Below are 22005 nucleotides of genomic sequence, written 5' to 3'. Positions count from 1 at the left end.
AGGATGGCAGCGGATCTTATTCGCCCCGTTACCCTGTATGTTCGAGAGCTGATGGGGAATCTTTCATGACAATGAAGCCTCAGTTTTTTGTTGAGCATTTAGAGGACAAGTTGGGGAGATGGAGGGCTTGTCCAAAATGAGATCTGGGTCAGTCTTGATCAAAAAGGCATCCTCTGCCCAGTCATGAGAGTTGACTTGTGACAAGCTGGGGGATATTTCTGTAACCATCACACCCCATAAGAGCTTAAATATGGTCCAGGGTATCATATTTCACAGAGACCACCTTTTGCAGTCTGATGATGAGCTGCATGCCAATTTAGAGTGGCGAGGTGTACATTTCGTCCGGAGTGTCCACCAGGATCCAAAGGATAATCAGGTTGCCACCAGTGCCTTCATCTTGGCCTTTGAGGGTGATACATTGCCCGAGAAGGTCAAGGTGATTTCTACCACTGTGATGTAAAGCCCTATATTCCTCCCCCGATGCGGTGCTTTAAGTGCTGGAAGTTCGGCCATATGTCTTCCAGCTGTACTTCCAGCGTCACATGTCGAGATTGAGGACACCCATCACATCCCAGTATTCCATGTGCCCCGCTATACATCTGTGTCAACTTTGGAGAGCACCATTCGCCTTGCTCGCCTGACTGCAGGATTCTCCAGAAAGAAAGGAAAATCATGGAGTACAAGACCCTGGACAGACTGACCTGCACTGGGGATACGAGAAAATTTGAACGCCTGCATCCTGTACATATGACATCATGTTACGCCGCCACTACAACAGTTCTGACACCATCAGCTCCACCAACCCAGGTCACCTCTCAGAGCCGGAAGACTACACCTGCCCCCTTGCTGGTGGGGGGCATTTCCCTCCCTGTTGCCCCTGCACCACCTACTTTGGGAGCAACCCCCCCCCCCCCCTCCTCCCATACAGTCGAGGACATCTGTCCCCACTTCTAAGCCAGAGAAGCGTAAGTCTTCTTCGGCTTCTCTCGCTAGGAAGGGGTCCCTTGGGTCACTCCCTTCCCAGGTTTCTTCTAGTGGGAAAGACGACACCCGCCAGTGACTGAAGAGCCCAAAAGCAGCTGGCTGTACGTCTTCACGCTCATCCTCACTCCTGGAGACTGAGCCAATGAAGACTTGCCAGCCAGGGAAACCCAAGGAGAAGCGAGAGAAATCCAAAAATAAAACCCCTAAGACCAAGGAAATTGTGATGGCACCCACACCACCGCTACCTACAAGCTCTGCGGCTGAGGATGGGGTGGAGATTTTAGCGTCCGCTGAGGACCTAGATCTCACTAGACCTTAAGACACAATGGATATAGACTGCTCAGGCAATAAATCGGTGGCAGCAGGTGACTCTGAGGCGTAAACTGCCTCATTGAATGTTCCATACCTTCACAGTCTCATGTCATCCTCCTGTGGAATTGCAGCAGTTTTTTCCACCACCTGGCTGAGCTACGTCAACTGTTAAGCTTTACACCTGCTATCTGCATTGCCCTCCAGGACACCTGGTTCCCAGCAATGCGGACCACTGCCCTCCACGGCTATAAGGTATATTACAGGAACTGTAGCGACTATAATCGAGTGTCAGGTGGAGTTTGCGTGTATGTCCTAAACTCAGTCTGTAGTGAACATGTGCCCCTTCAAACACCTCTTGAAGCTGTGGCTGTCAGAATAAGGACGACACAGGAAATAACTGTCTGCAATGTATATCTTCCTCGAGATGGTGCAGTACCCCTGAATGTTTTAGCTGCACTGATTGATCAACTCCCTAAGCCTTTCCTACTCCTGGGAGATTTTAATGCCCATAACCCCTTGTGGCGTGGTACCATGCTTACTGGCCGAGGCAGAGATGCCGAAACTTTACTGATGCAATTTGACCTCTGCCTCTTAGATACTGGGGCCACCACACATTTCAATGTGGCTCGTGGTAGTTACTCGGCCATTGATTTATCAATTTGCAGCCCAGGATTTCTCCCATCTATCCACTGGAGAGCACATGATGACCTGTGTGGTAGTGACGACTTCCCCATCTTCCTGTCACTGCCCCAGCATCAGGCACATAGACGCCTGCCCAGATGGGCTTTGAGCAAGGCAGACTGGGGAACCTTCACCTCTGCTGTCTCCGCTGAATCTCCCCCACATGGTAACATCAATGTGATGGTTGAGCAGGTGACTAGCGCAGTTGTTTCTGCAGCAGAAAACGCGATCCCTCACTCTTTAGGGCGCCCGAGGCGTAAGGCAGTCCCTTGGTGGTCTCCAGAAGTCGCTGAAGCAATTAAGGAGCGTTGGCGAGCTCTGCAGCGGCATAAGTGGCACCCTTCCCTGGAGCATCTCATAGCTTTTAAACGGCTCCGTGCCCGTGTTTGCTACCTTATCAAACAGTGGAAGAAAGAGTGTTGGAAGAGATATGTCTCCACCATTGGGCGCCACACATCACCTTCCCAAGTCTGGGCAAAGATCAACCGTCTTTTTGGGTACCAGGCCCCAACAGCTGTCCCCGGTGTTACCATAAATGGCGAGTTACGTACCAACGCAAACTTGATTGCCGAGCACTTTGCTTGAGCCTCTGGAGTGGAGAGTTACCCCCCCCCCCCCCCCCCCCAGCCTTTCGCACGCTCAAACAGCGGCTGGAAGGGAACATCCTCTCATTCACTACACACCCTATTTACAGAGTGGGAGCTCCTCAGTGCCCTTGCACATTGCCCCAACACAGCTCCTGGGCCTGATCGCATCCACAGCCAGATGATTAAACATCTCTTATCTGACTACGAGCGACATCTTCTCATCATCTTCAACTGGATCTGGTGCGATGGCATCTTTCCATCGCAGTGGCGGGAGAGCACCATCATTCCAGTGCTCAGACCCGGCAAAAACCTACTTGATGTGGATAGCTATTGGCCCATCAGCCTCACCAATGTTCTTTGTAAGCTGCTGGAATGTATGGTATGTTGGTATGTTGGCGGTTGGATTGGGTCCTGGAGTCACGTGGCTTGCTGGCTCCATGTCAGGGCGGCTTCCGCCAGGGTTGCTCTACCACTGATAACCTTGTGTCCATCGAGTCTGCCATTCGAATAGCCTTTTCCAGATGGTAACACCTGATTGCTGTCTTTTTTGACTTACGTAAAGCATACGACACGACTTGGCGACGTCATATCCTTGCCACATTGTATGAGTTCGGTCTCCGGGGACAACACCCGATTTTTATTCCAAACTTCCTGTCGCTCCATACTTTCTGTGTCCAAGTTGGTGACTCCCATACTTCCATCCATATCCAGGAGAATGGAGCCCCGCAGGGCTCTGCATTGAGTGTCTCTCTATTTTTAGTGGCCATTAAGGGTCTGGCAGCGGCTGTTGGGCCCTTCGTCTCACCTTCTCTGTATGCAGATTACTTCTGCATTTCGTACTGCTGCTCCAGTACTGTTGTTGCCGAGCCACACCTCGAGGGAGCCATCCACAAGGCGCAGTAATGGGCTCCAGCCCACGGCTTCCAGTTTTCAGCCACAAAGTCGTGTGTCATGCACTTCTGTCGGCGTTGTACCATTCATCCGGAACCAGCACTTTACCTTAATGATGACCTACTCACTGTAGTGGAGACATATCAATTCCTAGGACTGGTTTTCGATGCTCAATTGACTTGGCTCCCATATCTTCATCAGCTTAAGCTGAAGTGCTGGCAGCACCTCAATGCCCTCCGTTGCCTGGGCAACACCAATTAGGGTGCAGATTGCTGCATGCTGCTGCAGCTCTACAGAGCCCTTGTCCAATCATGAATTGACTATGGGAGTGTGGTTTATGGTTCGGCAGCGCCTTCAGCATTGCATTTACTTGACTCTGTGCACCCCCGTTGGGTTCGATTAGTGAAGGAGCTTTTAGGACGAGTCTGGTGACCAGCGTACTGGTGGAGGCTGGTGTCCCTCCACAGCAGATCAGACGTGCGCAAATGCTCACCAGTTACATAGCACACATTCATAGTTTCCCAGAGTATCCGAATTACCGTCTCCGTTTCCCGCCCGCGGCAGTCCATCTCCTGCATCGGTGGCCCAGAACGGGGCTAACGATTGCGGTTCGCATGCGGTCCCTTCTCTCCTTTACCACCTCTACTTGCGGTCCGTTCACGTATGCCTCCATGGTGTACGCCTCGGCTGCAGCTTCATCTGGACCTTTTGCATGGCTTTAAGGACTTTGTGAACCCCGCCGCTCTCCGCTGTCACTTCCTCTCGATTCTTGACGTTTTCTGGGGCTCTGAAGTGGTTTACACCAACGGCTGATTGGATGATGGTCACGTAGGCTTCGCATATGTTCATGGAGGACATGTTGAGCGCCTTTCCTTGCCAATTGGCTGCAGTGTTTTCACTGCAGAGCTGGTGGCCATATCTCGTGCTCTTGAGTACATCCGCTCATGCCCTGGCCAGTCATTTCTCCTGTGTACTGACTCATTGAGCAGCCTACAAGCTATTGACCAGTGCTACAGCTCTGGTAGCATCCATTCAGGAGTCCATCTATGCCCTGGAACAGTCCCGCCTCTGTAGTGTTTGTGTGGACCCCAGGAAACGTCGGAATCCCTGCCAACGAACTTGCCAGCAGGCTGGCCAAACAGGTGACGCGGAAACCGCGTCTGGAGATAGGCATCTCCGAAGCTGACCTGTGTTCTTTCTTACACCGCAGGGTTTTCTGGCTTTGGGAGACGGAATGGCATAACAGCATGCACAACAAACTGCGTGTCATTAAGGAGACTATGAATGTGTGGAAGTCTTCCATGCAGGCCTCTCGCAGGGAATCAGTTGTCCTCTGCTGGCTCCGCATTGGCCATACGTGGCTAACGCATGGTTACCTACCCTGTCGTGAGGACCCACCTCAGTGTCGCTGTGGCTCCCAAATGACAGTCATCCACCTCTTGTAGACATTCTGCGGCAGACTTTTAACTTTCCCGGCACTCTGCCTTTGGTGTTGGGCGACAATGCCTCCACAGCTGCTTTAGTTTTACGTTTTATCCATGGGAGTGGGTTTTATACTTCTATGTAGGTTTTAGCGCACGTCCTTTGTCCCTCCATGTCCTCCACCCAACTGCTTTTAGGGTGGAGGTTTTAATGTGTTACAGAGCAGCTGGCTTTCTCTTTATATTCTCGTGGTTGGCCAGCCACTGTAATCTGCTTTCATGTTTTACTCCCTTCTGTTTCTAGCGTCTGTCTCGTGTTTTCTTGTCCTCTTTTGTTCCTTTTAGTATTCATTGCCTTCCCTTCATTCTTGTGGCTTTTCCTTTCTTTCTGGGATACGAGAAAGAGAGCACTTAGTGACTTCCAACAAGCTTAACAGATAATTTCAAACTTTCATAAAACTTTTTCTTGCTGTCCCCACCACCACAGAATGATGATGAAGGAGAAAAAGTTCATCACTTTATCATCTTTTTGGTATCCACACAGTCAAACATCAGCATCAGGCATGATGTTTTAACTTACTACTTCTTTAGCACCGACTCTAATTGCAACATATTTTGTAAACAGTATCCACATATACTACTGAATGTACCTGCAAAATTATATCATTGTACGAAACATAGCTCAGGAGACATGATATCGTAAACATTGAGATGTGTGAAAAACTAGCTTTTGCTTAAAACTTTTTATGTTTACATGCTTAACGTAAAATATTTAGTACATTGACACATTTATAGCGTAATCAGATTTTTGAAGGTGTTTGTGCATGTGAGTTCAATTACATAAAGAATCAGGGAGAGTTTACTGGTAATTTTTCTAAAAGGGTGAAAGTGTACAACCCAAGAAGATACTCTTGTAATCCTGTTCAGTAGATTTGTAAGTAATAACCAACACGTAATAGACTTGTGACATCTCATAAAAATGGCATGGACTCTGTTTTGTCCAGTACACTATTGTAATTTGTAACTTAAATATATAGTTAATATACAGGGAAGACAAGTAATCTTTGCTCATTAATAGTGTGCAGCGTATCAATTGAATTTTGCATTTTGAAGAATATTTGTCTTGTATAATAAGGTTCTCCACTATCTATCCTGATGTTTATAACTGTTTCTGCTCAAAAATAAATTATGGCTACATGTCATTATCAATTTTCAGGGATTCAACCAGAAAATTAATCTTAATAAGCATTTACAAGTCCATGAAGACATAGACAAAAGAAAGCAGACATGTCGCTACTGTGATAAGACCTTTCTCAATCGTGACTCTCTGAAAATTCATGAGCTCAAACATACTCAAGGACAGCCACACTCATGCCCACTTTGTAACAAAGCATTTGTAAAGGTAAGCTTTATTGAAGACATTTGATAATCTTAATTTCCTGTCATTTTAGTGCCTTTTTCCATTCATTTACAATATAGATTGATAAAAACTCAGTAATATTTATTTCTTGGAATATATTTTCATTGACTTTTTTTAATACTCTGCTGTGTGGAAATATTCCTTTCTTGCATTTCAGAATAGCAAATAATGTGCTTTTTCTTCCTCGGACTACAGAAATGGACGTTAAACCCAACCTTCCTTATCTTTCCGACTACAGAAAGTACTCATCAGCACTGTGTTCAAGCAACCAATAAATTCATGTTGCTTCGTTGCAGAAAAGTTACTGATGAAGTAAGAGGTATCACAAGGGCATATGACCTTGTAGCTCAAGATATGCAAAGCGGTCTGTGCTTTGGATATTTGATGTAGTTTTCAATATCATTGGCCTTTAGAGCTTTAAAAATGTTTTATTTTAAATTTGGAATATGGTTTTTTATAAACATGGTAGTGGATGTGCATGGGTGCCAGACTTTTCATGAATTGCAGTAGTTGTAAATGATTTTGAGGATAACTCAGTATTATAGAAGTGTAAAAGAGATGACAGATGAAAGACAACAAACTGAAAAATCCACTGGTGAAGGAAATTGCAAAATGCGGAGAATTATAATGAGAACTGTTTTAGTGTGTGACAAATTTTTTACGCTGCTAATGGTAAATTGATTAACTCACATATAGTGCTCATAATTGTATAACTGATATTGCTAAGTGAGCCAAGGCTACTGCAAAGATAGGGAAATGACTAATTCTATTTTACGACACCAAACCTTTATTTCTCATCAGACAGTGCCAGACTGCCAAAGATTTGACACAAGCTCCAAATGATTTGTGATGTTTGCTCAGCCAAGACATTGATCTGCTTAGATACAAATTTCAGATCATTGTATTAGAAGCACCTGTTGGTATAAACTAAATTTGATGAAATACAAACTGAGCTTTCTTTGTTAGACAAGCCAGTTGACAGTGGTGACCTTTGCGCATGATTTTTGCAAACATTGCTCAAAGAGTTTGATTATATTTATATTACGTGGCATGATTTACCTCCTGAAAAATATGGAATAAGTTACAAAAACTATGTTTAAGTTACATGTTTCAAATAATAGATTCTGAAGATGAAAATGTTGCTACAGCAGTGATGTAAAAAACAGAGGTTAACAAATGGCAACAGAGATGCACTCAGACTACATCTGAAGCAGATGTATCCAAAAGTCTCATTATCAAGGGCATGAAGATAGAAAATGCTTTAATGTGGCAAAGTAGGTCACTTATGAAACAATAATATAATAATGTCATGTGATGAGGGCCTCCCGTCGGGTAGACCGTTCGCCTGGTGCAAGTCTTTCGGTTTGACGCCACTTCAGCGACTTGCACGTCGATGGGGATGAAATGATGATGATTAGGACAAGACAATACCCAGTTCCTGAGCAGAGAAAATCTCTGACCCAGCCGGGAATTGAACCCGGGCCCTTAGGATTGACAGTCCGTCGCGCTGACCACTCAGCTACCGGGGGCCGACTACTTATGAAAAATGGAATACAGGTTTGGTTTGGTTTGGATGTCAGTAAAACAGTCATCAATTGAGTGAGTGTCCTAACACAGACAAAAGAAAGGACTGTGCTGTGTTGTAAGCTTGTGTAACATCAGTGGAAATTTCAAGAAATCATAGCCACACAGGTACTTCAAAAACTGAGAAGAAAGTTTTAGTGATGAGACACAGCAAGTTTTCTGTAGATATAAACAAACTGGACTGTGAGGATTGGTACATTGACAGTGGTGCAATGCATCATATAACATGATTGGTATGTCACATATGAGGCATTTGAAACTCCAAGAAAGATGGAGTGTGCCAAAAATTGGTGTATAATTGAAGCATTTGGTACAGTTCAAATTTATATATAGATATTCAGTGGACAGAGTGATATTTTGAAGATGATTGACTTTGTTCAGATGAATCTTGTAACTTATTTTCTGTTAAGAAATCTGCACAGGATCTGTAAAAGTAACAAGAAAGAGAACATTGGCTTTAGGGTGAAATGACTTTTACAATCTTCAAGTAATGAATGTTAAGTAACAAAAATATACCTCCCTTGATAGAGGCTGTGTCTATATACATTGTAGAGTAGAATGCCATCTTTTGACAGTGTTAGCTCAGAACTGTGTAAGTAAATGGAAAATACTTGTCATCCAGTGGTTTATCGTTTGGCTGTGAAGATTGTCCATCAAAAATAGTATTGCATTGTTGTTGAAACTGTTGATACCTTACAGAGCTGCCATAAAAAATGGGTCATCAAAACAAATACTATGTGCACCAATTATCAAAGGAGCATGGTATAGAGATAACAATTGATAGTGGCTTATTATGTTAGGAGTGTGTCTTTGGTAAAAATCATCAGCTGGAGTTTGATGAAAGAGCACAGAAACCCACTACACACAGACAATTAGCTTACAGAGCCCACTACACATAGACAATTAGTTTGCAGAGATGTTTGCAGACCAATGTAAGAAAAAGGTTTGCAGTGTCATTGATACTTCGCTGTTTTTGAGTATGGTTTTTCCAGTTTCAAGGTAATGTCCTTTTGTGACAAAAAGATGAAATTAAAGAAAAGCCATCACTGCTTATTACAAAGATAAAGACTAAAGTTGATGTTATGGTGAAAGAATTATGTACACATGATGGCAGTGTGTTCCATAATACAGGTGTTCATAGGTTTGCTGGATAAGTTGGAGCAAAATGTTCAATTACTACACCATGTAACTGTAAGGTAGAATGGAGACACTGTGTGGGATGGGATATTTTTGGCTGTGCTATGCTCTGCTGAACACTTACCAAAAGCAATGCAGCATTGTTGGCTGCAAAATAGACTCAGAACAAAACTGGTTCCATGAAAATTAAAGGTTAAACTCCAATTGAGACATTACGGAGAAGGAAGGTCATTTTGACATTTTGGTGATATTTGGAACATAATGCTATGTATGGTTTTTCCGTGCTAAAATTGGAGAAGTTTGGTGCTGAATCTTAAAAGGATATTTAGTTGGTTATGATGATTTTATATAGAGATGTAAAATTCAACTGCAATCAGTTACATAGACCATTGACTCAAGTGACCAAACAGATTGTTGAGATGTCCGATATAGTTAAAAAGGAAGATGTTAAAGAAACTGATTGTGAAAATGTTGATTTTCAAGAGGATATTTAACGGGATTATATGAACCAAGATGTAGTTATATTATTATTATTATTATGATTATGTGCGTATGGACCCTGTTGGATCTCGCATTACGTTTATGATTCGTCTTTCTAATAGACTGTATAGCTTTTATTCTTTTGCTGTGTACTTTCTTCCTTTCTTCTGACCACTTGGACCCTGATCTTTTAGGGACTTTATTCTGTGGCTTTACTGCCCATCTATTTATCTTCTGACTGTAAAGTTTCCTGTCTAGTATGTCCGAAGTTCCTATCTGTGACTTTTGCAAGTCAAATTTGACTTCTTCTGTCCATGGAGTGTTCTTCAGTTTTGCAGTGTATGTCAAAATCTTGTGAGTTAGCCTTGAAGATGGGAGTCTATGACTGTGTCCGTAGAATTTCAGCCTTCGTTTTCCAATATCTGTGGCAAGGTTGGACAGTTCTTCTGTTGCTTTGCGTGATTTGAGTCTTTACCCCTCTTCTGTTTTATCTGGTCCCAGCATTTTCCTCATGATTTTTCTTTTCTCCTTCATGATGTTCTCCAGATCGCCTTTTCTATTAAGTACCAAGGTTTTGCTCGCGTACAGCACTTCAGGTTTAATCACTGTATTATAATGTTTGATCTTTGTATGAATGGACATACATTTCTTGTTGTAGATTTCACACATTCTCCCATATGCTCATTTGAGCTTTTGTAACCAAAGTTTTGGTGCTCCCTTTTCCAACCCTGTTGATTCTATGATCTCACCGAGATATTTGAAGTGTGGAACTTGTTTGATCTGCCCATATTTTGTGTTCAGTTTCTGAATGTTGAATTTAGTGCAAACAAACTTGGTCTTCTCGAATGAAATTTGTAGTCCAGTTTTCTCAGGGCATTCATTGAGGACTTCAATCTGTCTGATCGTTGTATTTTCGCAGGCTGCAGGTATCGCTAGGTCATCTGCGAAAGCTAAACAACTGACCTTGATGTCATCATTCTTTCATCCAAGTTGAATGTGTTTCTAGTGGTCCTGAGTTTTCAATTCTTTCTCCCATTCTCGGATGACTTTATCCAGATCAAGGTTGAAGAGCAGTGGTGACAATCCATCACCTTGTTGCACACCGGTCTTTATCTCAAAGGGCTCTGACAATTTGCCCATGAATTTCACTTTTGACTTCGTGCCCTTGAGTGTTTCCTTGATGAGTCTTAATGTCTTTCGATCAAGTCCTTGTTTGTCTAAGATGTTAAAGAGCGTCTGTCGATTGACCGAATCATATGCCTTCTTGAAGTTGACGAACATACAGATGATCGGAGAGCTTCAGGTTATGTAGTTACAAGTAGTGAAAAGGTCAGTAACCATTTGTATGAGGTGGGATCAAAAAGTAACAGGATTTTTTAAATTTTGTGGGCTTTATACATCTGATTTTCAAATTTTTTTATCTTGTTGGTACCTGTTTTGAATATTTAGTTTATTGTTGACAGTCGAAAAGGTTATACTTGTTTTTGAATGGTCAGTGAATTTTTACTTTTGAAAAAGATGGATCAGAGAATTTGCAGTAATTTGCTCAAAAAATGGAACATTCAAAATGTTGACCGTGGGTTTTGGTGGATCTACTATGATTAATTGTCCAAACATTTCAAATAGGGTTGAGAAAACATTGAAGACAACAATTGCCCTGAATGCCCTAGCACATCAATTACTGATGGCAGTGTGGAAGAAGTAAAGAAAAGGTTCTGGAAAATTCCTGAATCACCATCAGAGAGGTTGCCAATGATGTCAGCACATCCTTGGCCTCATGCCGAGCAATTTTTTCCGATGTTTGGGCATGAAACATGTAGCAGCAAAGTCTGTTCTGAAATTGTTGAATTTCATCCAAAAAAAATGTCACACAAACATCACTCAGGAATTGTTGAATGAAGTTGACAATGATTCATAACTTCCTTAGAAGGTTGTAACAGGTGAAAAAACATGGGTATATGGGTACGACGTCGAAACCAAGACCCAGTCATCCCAATGGAAACTGAAGAGCTAAGACCGAAAAAAAATTTAGAAGTTTAATCACATGTGAAGGTCCTTCTCACTGTTTTCTTTGCTTACAATGTGATAGTGCATCAAGAGTTCCTGCCTTGATGGTTTTACAATCAGTAAGGAATAATACGTGGAAGTTATGCCTTGCTTGCGTGAAACAATCCAAAGAAAACTATCAGAACTGTGGCATAACCAGTCATGGCAATTGCATCATCATATGCTCCCATTCACACCTCAATGCTTGTTTATGATTTTTTGGCAGAAAACAAAAATGTTATGATGCCTCAACCACCATATTTGCCAGACATGGCCCCTATGACTTCTTTCTATTTCCGAGGCTGAAGAGAACCACGAAAGGATGTTGTTAAATGACCTTTGTGAGATAAACAGAACTGCTGAAGGAACTGAACACCATAATAGAAAATGAGTTCCACAAGTGTAACCTAGATTGGAAAAAGTGCTGGCACAAGCATACTGTATCTGAGGGTGATTACTTTGAAGGGGACAATGTTGATGTTGATGAGTAAATAAAGATTTTTTTAAGAAAAACAAATATTCCCATTAATTTTTGGTCACACCTGGTGTGACAGTGAAGGACAAATTGAGAGCAACTTCAAAGCAAGAAATGAAGATGAAGGAAGCCAAAATTTCCATCAATGGTGAAATTTGAAGAAACTATGTCACTGAAGATTTAGCCCTTCAACTGAGAATGATGCTTCTTTGTGAAACATGAAAGAATTATGAAGAAGCAGTGCAGTCATAAAATTGTAAAGAATGGGAGAAAGTAATGGAAGAAGAATTCTCTGGGGGAAAAAAACCCATGAGAACTAGTTTATAAAACTAAAAAACATAAGGTTATGGAAAATTGATGGGATTTTGCTAAAAAATTAAATACAAATAATGTAATGTTTCAACATGAGGCTCAGTTAGTGGCTAAAGAATATATCAGTGATGTGAAATAGATTACATTGATATATTTAGCCCTGTAGCAAGATTTGAGATGATGAGAGGTCTCTGTTGAGTGTTGCAAATCAATTTGGTTGGTATATAAGGCAATTTGATGTAAGGACAGCCTTTTTCAACGGCATTTTGAAGGACCAAAGTTATGTGTATCAATGTAGCTTGCTTCGCCGGAAGGGGCAGCAGATGGTGGAGGCTGGGTAATGGCTGGCCCATCGACATGGGCAGGGGCAAGGATTCTGTCACTGCTGAGCAGAGAACTCCACAGTGGGAGCTGCAGGAACTACCCCCTGTGGCACCTTATTTTGCAGCTGAAGCTAGGATGACAGAGGGTGCCGTGGGGGACACCAGTGCGGTTGTACTCTGCTGCAATTGGGAAACTTTTGCTGGAGAATGCTACGACTGACCCCATGGCAGAGAATGCTGTGACTGACCCTGTGACCTGGCTGACTGGAAGATGGTCCAACACATCACAGTCACAACTGATTAGAATGATGGATAAGCTGCTCCTGAACTACACCCACAACAAAAAACTACTGACCTTTGCAGCTCACAACTACACCTAGCAGTGTCCTGTGCTGCCGACCAAAAGATCGGGCCCAAATGGCAGCCCCATGAGAAAAACATGATGGGTTATGATGGACTGAGGCATGCAACTCGAGGTGCAACAAATCCAAAACACCCGCAGTTGTCACCCGTGCAATGTTCTGCTGCACTACACCCATTAACCAGTGTCACTTGGTAAGCTTGATAGGGCACTGTCATGGGACAAGGTAGAGACAGACATATTCATTTGGATCTTGAAGGTACACACGAAGTGCTCCTCCTGCTACTCAGAAGCTGGGCTACCATTGCAACTGCAAAAGTCTTCACACTCCTCTGAAACAATTGCCAAATGTTATCAGATATGAAGATCCAGGGAGAATCCTTAACAGCAAAAATGACCAACAATGCACAGTTTTCATCAGTATGCTGGCTAATGGACTTGTACAGAAAGTCATAAGAATAAGGACCAAAAAGGAAACCAGCAGCTTTAGTTTGGTGTTCAGTAGGAACTCCACCCCATATAAGAAAACGTGAAACTTTTTAACTTTGAAAATGATAGCCAGTGCCTCTTTTTCCACCAGTGAATAATTGTGTTGTGCTACAGAATGTGTCTTTTGATGTGAAAGTGTCAGGCTGCTCGGTCCCATCTGGGTTTTGATGTGACGGAATTGAACTAGTTCCATACTTGGACATGTCACAAGCCACGGTTAAACATTTACCCAGTGGAAAGCAGCCAAACACAGACCGGAGTACAGACACTGCTCGAGGGACTGAAAAGCCATCAAAAATCTGCAGAGCAGACAAATTTGACACCCTTTTGGCAAAGCTGGTTAAGAGAATGGCACATGTGTGGCCTAGGGAATAGAGTTACCATAATATGAAATCTTGTCCAAGGAGGACTTGAGTTTCTTCAGCTTCTTGGGTACTGGCAGGTTCATGATGGCTTTTGCTTGCTCATCCGCAGGGACAAGGCCATCTTTGTTGACTACATACCCTCAAAAATTCTCCCTTGGGAAAAAAAAATTCGTATTTGCAACAGTGGCTGTTCTCCAACAGTTGTTGGAAAACTGCCACTTGCAGATTCATCAAAAGCTCGGCCTGTGTGGAGTCCATGACTGAGAGGCCATTGAGGTAGTTCACGCAACAAGGAATGTCCTGAATCAACAACTCCAAATATTGTTGATAAATTCTAGGTGTGGATGAGATTCTAAAATGCAAGTGAGTACAGTAATAAAGCCCAAAGGGTGTACTGAGCACAAAGAAACTCAGAGAAAGGGTGTCCAGTGGCAACTGAAAGTTGATGTATGAGAAATACTGGCCACCTGATAACGTCACCAACAACTTCTCCAGCTATGGAAAGGGATATGACCCCCATGAGACACTCTGCATTGATCGTCTGTTTAAAATTCACAGCAAAGGTGCATGGTGTCATGTGGCTTCTACCTTACCACCAAAGAGGCGGCCTACTAACTTCAGAAGAGAGGAGAAATGACACCAAAGTCCTGCCAGTGCTGCAACTTGACCTTGATCTTGATCTTGTCACACATGATGAAGGGAATGGGACAGGGATGAGAAAATTTAGGTACTGCCGATGGCTTAAAGGAGACGTTCTTCAAGATTTTCTGTTGGATCTGGAGTATTATTGAACAGCTGGTCTTATAACTGTAGTAAAGAGTTCAAATCTTGGAAGGGGACCCACTGAGACACTAAATGTACTTTGTCAACTCTCTGGAAACCTAAAACAGAAAAGGCACGTAATCCAAAAATATTTGAGCCAGTGATGAATTACTATTAGTGATGTAAGTTCCACATTCCACATTCTTATAAAGTGCAGAGATAGAAAGTTGACCATTAGAGGAATACGCTGTTTACAATAAAACACAGCTTGATGGTGTGGCTGTTTGCAACGCAGGACAGCCCAAGAGCCGATACATACTTAAGTTAATTAGGCTGACTGACACTCCCGTGTGTACCCGAAACTCAATCAGTCACGCATCCACTACCTGTGACAGTAGAATGTACTGTGGTAATGCTTGCAGGGTATTGGGGAACATCTTTGAGTCCAGGGAAAATACTGGAGACTCTGACAACAGCCCTGGGGTTCGCTGACTGTCACAACTGTTGCCAAATGTCCTATTTTGCAGTAGGCCCCACACATGGCTTCTGTGTGTGGATAATCCTGTCGAACTTGCACCAGATGATAGCTGGGGCAGGACTGCTGGCTTGTCCGTTGAGCAGAAAGACATCTACCAAAATAATCAGCAAAACATCATGAGTGGGGATGACGACACTTTGCTGAGCATGATGCAGTCAAAAGTGGACAGCACTGTGATTTGACTGCACTTTAATCGTTAATGGCATCAACACACAGTGGCTCAGAAGTAGTCAAGGCGTCCTGGCTCACTACACATTTTACTGGGAGCTGTGTACCACATGCATCTGACTTTCTCTCCTGCCATATTTCAGAAAGTATGCCCCTTACCACTGCCATAAATTCATGTAATTCCATAATATTAATGAATTCGGCTAGAAAAGGTCTGCCAAGATGAATGCCCTGGTTTAAACCTCCAGATCAGGTATTAACTGGGTGATCATGTCCCTAATTAGTGAGGCCACATACAATGTAGCGCACTGGGGACATTCAAAACTGCACTTGTGGGAGAGACCTTGCAGGTCAGTGATCCAAGCCACGTATGAGTGCTGGGAGCACTTTTTGTGCTGGTTAAATTGTAACCATGTTGCCACCACATGGGTTTGATGAACAAATTACCTCATGATAAACGGACAAAGTTTATCAAAGGTAATTTTTTCGGTTTTTGTAGACGGCTTGAAATTTTGAATGGACTAGATTGATGATGTGCTGTACCTGGCAGGGCAGCAAGAACTGCCACAGATAATATTCCCACCTTTGTGTAGCCTTGTAGAAACAAGTGAATAGCATTGAGGGGGAGGGGGGGGGGGGAGGCAAGGGAGATAACTTCTCTGCTAGCCCCTGGTCTGCTATCAGCTCCACATGAGTAGGGAGGAGTTCTGTTTTCTGATTGAGTAGTTCCTTTGTTTGCTCCTGTTGTAGTTTTTGTTGTCATTCCTGGAGGCGTTACTCCTCCCTCCAGTATTGCAAAAATACTGGGTCCATGGTGGCCACAATTTAATGGTATGAGGAAAGAAAAAGAAAGTGTGTCACACGTTAAGAAATGTCTGATGTCACCACTTTAGTATCCCAATGTGTGAGTTAATCTGTGTAGAGCAGAGAGTCCAAACACCATGTAGAGAATGAGCACGAATGAAAACACAACACGCGACTGGCGACTGCTGCACAAAACTATGCTGGTCTGCAGGCATTGAAATTAGTGTCAGAACTGTCTGAGCATGCCTATTGCTGCCCATGCCACACTTCAACCATGCTGTCTCGAAAGCATTCTGTACTATTCCGCTGCAGTGCCAATGCCATCTCGATGTTTGCTGGGTGGGCATACTAAACTCTGCAAGAGGATAGTGAGTGTTGCCAGTATACACCCTCTGTCTATGCTCATTCATTCTAACTGATAACCTGGTGGTTGTCATACCAGTGTAGAAGACTGAACAGTATTTTCATAACAGCTCATACACAACATGTCATTTCACAGGTTTGTCCATTACTGTTTTACTAGTTACAGTGCTGACATAGGTGATGGTAGGAGGGTGCAAAGACCAAGTCTTACAGTGGGGACAGTCACAGGGGTAGGAGACACAGGGTAGGAAAATGTGCAGAAGGAGCTTAGTGTCTGACCTTATGTTCCTTCTGCACCTATGTCCCTGCCCAATGGCTCCTACACCTATGACCATTCCCACTGTAAGACTGTTCCCTAAACTGATAATGCAAGTGCCAGGATGGTACCTTCGAGAGAAATACAACCCACATCCTTCCCCACACTTTCCAATTTGAGCTACTGCTTTGTGTCTAATGACCTTGTCATGCTTGAGACATGCTTCAGGTTGAAGGAAGGGAAGAATATTCCAACCCAAACTGTAATTAATAAAGCTCTGTGGTTTACAAATCAACATGCATCTTGAAAATGAGTTTATGCTATCACAAGTTTAACACTAAAACAGTATTTAATATTTTAAATAACACATACTTGAGCAGAATGTATGCATTAGTGTGAATGAAAATGGGAAGATGTGACCCACCCACTTCCCACCTCTACTTTCAGCCAACGGTTATATTGATCTTTGTAGGGAACATGATTCATTGCTCTTAAATCATCAACAGCAAAAACTTGGCACCTGCTAGAGTGAGCGACATGAGACAGACGCAACCTTTCTAGTAAATTGAAACAGTTTCTGTAGGTACTATCAAAAATTCAATGAGCATGTTAATGTAAGGTGGAAAACACAATAATTGTATCAATCACCAAAAAGTTGCAATTACATGGTCATATACAAATATAGGATAATTGTGGTATGAGTAATGGTAGTGAAACACATTTGTAAAGAGTGTTCAAAATGAAGTCCAAACAGAACAAAATATTGCAACATTGGACTCACATTTGGGAGGACCTAGTGAAAATTTCCAAACAACCATTCAAATTAAAGTTTACCAGGGTTTTTGTTAGCCACTTGAGGTGAATCCTGGGATAATAGGATACAATAGATTTCTTTTCCTCTTCCATACCTTCACTTCTGTCTCTGCAACATCATCATCAATGAGACATTAAATCCTGATATTACTACACTTGCTCTTATTTCTTTCCGATGAAATCACAGAAAGTGACTACAGTCATTGTCATTTGTACCCATACATTGTCTCTCTCATTAAATATGTATTCATTGCTTTTATAGCTTGCTCTCAATGGTGGTATGTAACACATGGTTGGTTGTCAGAAGTTACAATTTACAGTAAATAAAAATTCAAATTATTTGAAGATTTTTTTAAGAAGAGAAGGGATAATTGCAAGCCTAGTGTATAGCATACAAGGAAAGTTTTAAAAATCTGTTTCATTTTTTTTCTTTTAAAAATTTTCCTGGATTTGCTTTGATGCATAGATGAAATGCCCATAGAGCACAAGAAGCATGAAAAGTAAGACATTACCTAGTTTGCCAGATTAATTCCCTGGTTTTTATTTTGTGATTTAGTATTACAACACATGTCCTGAGCAATTTGACCACCATACACTGTATGCCCATATGATTATGGGTTTTAACCAAAAAATTTTTATTTTTACTTAAGTTACTCACAGATAGAACTTCCAAAAATTTCAAGGCTTTTAGGATTTTAAATTAGACTTTTTTTTCCTTTTCCTATTGTGGATTCTGAAAGTGGCCAATGTATGGTTGAAACTTGTAATGAGTGTAAATTGGTTCTCAGATTATGACTGAATTAAATAAACAGATGAGTATAATGTGCCAACCACTATTCTCAGTAGACACTCATTTTTCCCTGCTATCTTCCCTCACCACCCTCTTTGTTCTCCTCTTGCAAACAAGGTAAATTGTAGTTACTTTCTACTTTACAGCCTTCTTTGAAATTTGGCCTTTAGCCTTCTGTAACACTACTCCTGTATTTGACCATTAGTTTCTTCTTTGTCTGTAACCACTTTTCCCCTCTAGCCATCATGTGAGTTTCTTCAGTAGCTTCTCTTTGTAAACTGGGGAGTGATAGAGTCTGTGAAAAAAACTGAAATGTCAGGGAAGTCAACAAGACTGTTACTTTTGTCAACATCCCCTGTTGGTAACACAGTGATTTTTAAGTATGATATCAAATGAATTTTACATCCTCAGTTTGTGATTCCCAGTTGGGCTTATTAAAAGACTTTCCCTAAAAAAAAAAAAAAATAAAAAAAGTAGTACAATACTACTATATTTAATCTAGCCTCTTGCTCATACAGTGTTTTTTAAATGATTTAATGTTGTCTTCAGCTGACATTTGTTTTATTTAATGTGCAGTTGTACATGTTTGGCATTAGGCCCATTTTCAAGTAACTAAAACAGAAACGTTATACATCGAGTGCATTAGTACCACTTACGAATATAACATAAGAACAAGCTATATCCATGGATATACTAGGAGGATTTGTGATTCTTCAACTTACTTTATGGAAGATTCATTAATTGTACATTATGCCATATACACTATGTGATGAAAAGTATCCGGACACCTAGCTGAAAATGACTTACAAGTCCATGGTGCCCTCCATCTGTAATGCTGGAATTCAGTATGGTTTTGGCCCACCCTTAGCCATGTCAACGGCTTCCACTCTTGCAGGCATACATTCAGTCAGGTTCTGGAAGGTTTCTTGGGAAACGGGAGCCCATTCTTCACGGAGTGCTGCACTGAGGAGAGGTATCGATGTCGGTTGGTGAGGCCTGGTATGAAGTCGGCACTCCAAAACATCCTAAAGGTGTTTTATAGGATTCAGGTCAGGACTCTGTGCAGGTCGGTCCATTACAGGGGTGTTATTGTCGTGTAACCACTCTGCCACTGGCCGTGCATTATGAACAGGTGCTCAATCGTGTTGGAAGATGCAGTCGCCATCCCTGAATTGCTGTTCAACAGTGGGAAGCAAGAAGGTGCTTAAAACATCAATGTAGGCCTGTGCTGTGATAATGCCCCACAAAACAAGGAGTGCAAGCCCCCTCCATGAGAAACACAACCACACCGTAACACCACCACCTCCAAATTTTACTGTTGGCGGAACACATGCTGGCAGATGATGTTCACCGGACATTTGCCATACCCACACCCTGCCATCAGATCGCCACATTGTGTACCATGATTCATCACTCCACAAAACATTTTCCCACTGTTCAGTCGTCCAGTGTTTAGGATCCATACACCAAGCGAGGCATTGCTTGGCACTTACTGGCTTGATGTGTGGGGCTTGTGAGCAACTGCTCGACCATGAAATCCAAGCTTTCTCAACTTCCGCCTGATTGTCATAGTATGCAGTGGATACTGATGCAGTTTGGAATTCCTGTCAGATGGTCTGGATAGATGTCTGCCTATTACACATTACGACCCTCTTCAACTGTCGGCAGTCTCTGTCAGTCAACAGGCGAGTTCGGTCTGTATGCTTTTGTGCTGTACCTGTCCCTTCATGTTTCCACTTCACTATCACATTGGAAACAGTGGACCTAGGGATGTTTAGGAGGAAATCACGCGTACAGGCGTATGACACAAGTGACACCCAGTTGTCTGACTTCGTTCGAAGTCCGTGAGTTCCACGGAGTGCCTCATTCGGCTCTCTCACGATGTCTAATGACTACTGAGGTTGTTGATATGGAGTACCTGGCAGTAGGTGGCAGCACAGTGATCCTAATATGAAAAACGTACTTTTTTGGGGATGTCCGGATACTTTTGATCACATAGTGTATTTCTTTGCTCCTGTGTTGTAATTATGACTACATGTAATTCTCATAAAATAAATTGGAAATATTTTTTTCGTTATTATGGAAGCATGTTGTCTTTGAGCTATTGTTGCAATGCTCATGCATACAAAGCTGATACTTTCAACAAACATATACTAGGAAGATTATAACTTACTTCACAGAAAATTCATTAATAGTATTACGCCAGGTAGGTCTTTGTTCTTAAGTGTATTTAATTAGTGTTAATTGTTGGCGTAAACAAAATCGCATGTAATTTCTATAAAACAAGTTGGAAATATTCATTCCATTATTATGGGAGAATATCACTTCAGAACTGTTTTTACAAAGATCTTATATACAATGTGGCCCAAAACAGTCTGAAAAGCTTGCAAGGGTATTGCAGAGTAGGTTGTGCTGAGAAATAATTGTTATGAAAGAAATTGGATACATTGTGTTGTTTCTCAGTTAATTAGTATTGTGTCAGTTGTTCTCGTAGTGTAGATGACAATGCACAAGACTGCTCAGCCTTTGGCTTTGGTTTGAACCTTACTACCATACCATGTTCAGTTTTTCTAGTGCTCTCTTGTTCAGTTTTAGGAACCCAAGCAAAGAACACGTTTGGTGACACTGTTTCTGGGAGCGGGGGGAGGGGGGGGGGGCACTTGAATATCTGTGCACAATGACCTGATTGGCTAAGTTCAATGCTACTTAACTTGGAAACAGCACAACATATCAAACTTTTTTCTTAACAGTTATTTCTGAGCACAGCCTACTTTGCAACACCATTACTAGCTTTTCAGACTGTTTCTGCCCACATTGTATAAAGCCAATATATTTAATGTATATAGATGGTGGATATCAGTTGTTATTCTTTCATGTGAATATTAAATCTTGAGATATATTCAATTAAAGAATAGCTGTGGTGTATAATTAACCGTTTGAGAATATGCTTGTTTGTAGCTGTGCTGCCTGCCACTGTTGTGTAATGAAACAGAAATGTAAAACCTGAAAATCAAATAAAACTTTCATGACATACTGCAAAGCTGCATAATCTTTTGTATTATAGTCATATTTTTTATTCCAGGAACATCAACTGCGGAATCACATTAAAAGGTTACATGCAGGTCAGATCCTATCATGTCCCTTCTGCCCATTGACCTTCAGACATCGCAGTTCCCTTAGTCGCCATCTTGAGAGACGTCATGCAGAGCTTCGTGACCAGTGGAACACTCCAAACTTCTTAGAGAGTGTCAGTGCAATAGCACAAGAGTCACTCTCCTGTCCATACTGCTCCCAGACTTTCAAAAACAATAATTCTTTGTACTATCATTTAGAGAAGTCTCATGGTGATAACCGTACTGAGTGGAGTATTCCAAATTTGTTACAAACAGTAACAGTAGCACCACAGGATACAGAAGATATAACAGGTGTTCCACAAGGTAAAGCGTATGCAAAAGCAATGGACTTTTTAGCATACAGTTAAATACCCTCAATCTTTGTTCGTCACCTTGTTATAAATTGCACTATGTATTCTTATATAACAATACTTGCTATCTTTTTGTGACAAACTGAATTTGTGTGCCATACAGGGATTCAAGCCAGAACCTTCTGTCTTTCATCAGTGATACAGTATGAATCACACTCC

The 22005-nt window shown here is 42.0% G+C and overlaps 1 protein-coding gene across 2 annotated transcripts in view; it reads left to right on the top strand.

Annotated features, from left to right (window-relative positions):
• Positions 1-22005, top strand: part of LOC126235987 (uncharacterized) — a 264030-nt gene that overhangs the window by 229395 nt on the left and 12630 nt on the right. For both annotated transcript variants that reach the window (XM_049944978.1, XM_049944977.1), the window contains exons 18-19: positions 6093-6278; positions 21445-21799. In XM_049944978.1, the coding sequence (XP_049800935.1) occupies positions 6093-6278; positions 21445-21799 (541 nt within the window). The remainder of the gene's footprint in view (positions 1-6092; positions 6279-21444; positions 21800-22005) is intronic.

This window comes from Schistocerca nitens, chromosome 2 (assembly GCF_023898315.1).
Source record: "Schistocerca nitens isolate TAMUIC-IGC-003100 chromosome 2, iqSchNite1.1, whole genome shotgun sequence".
NCBI classification, from domain to species: domain Eukaryota; kingdom Metazoa; phylum Arthropoda; class Insecta; order Orthoptera; family Acrididae; genus Schistocerca; species Schistocerca nitens.
Note: the sequence above shows the minus strand (reverse complement) of the source record. Positions and strands in the feature narration are given on the sequence as shown.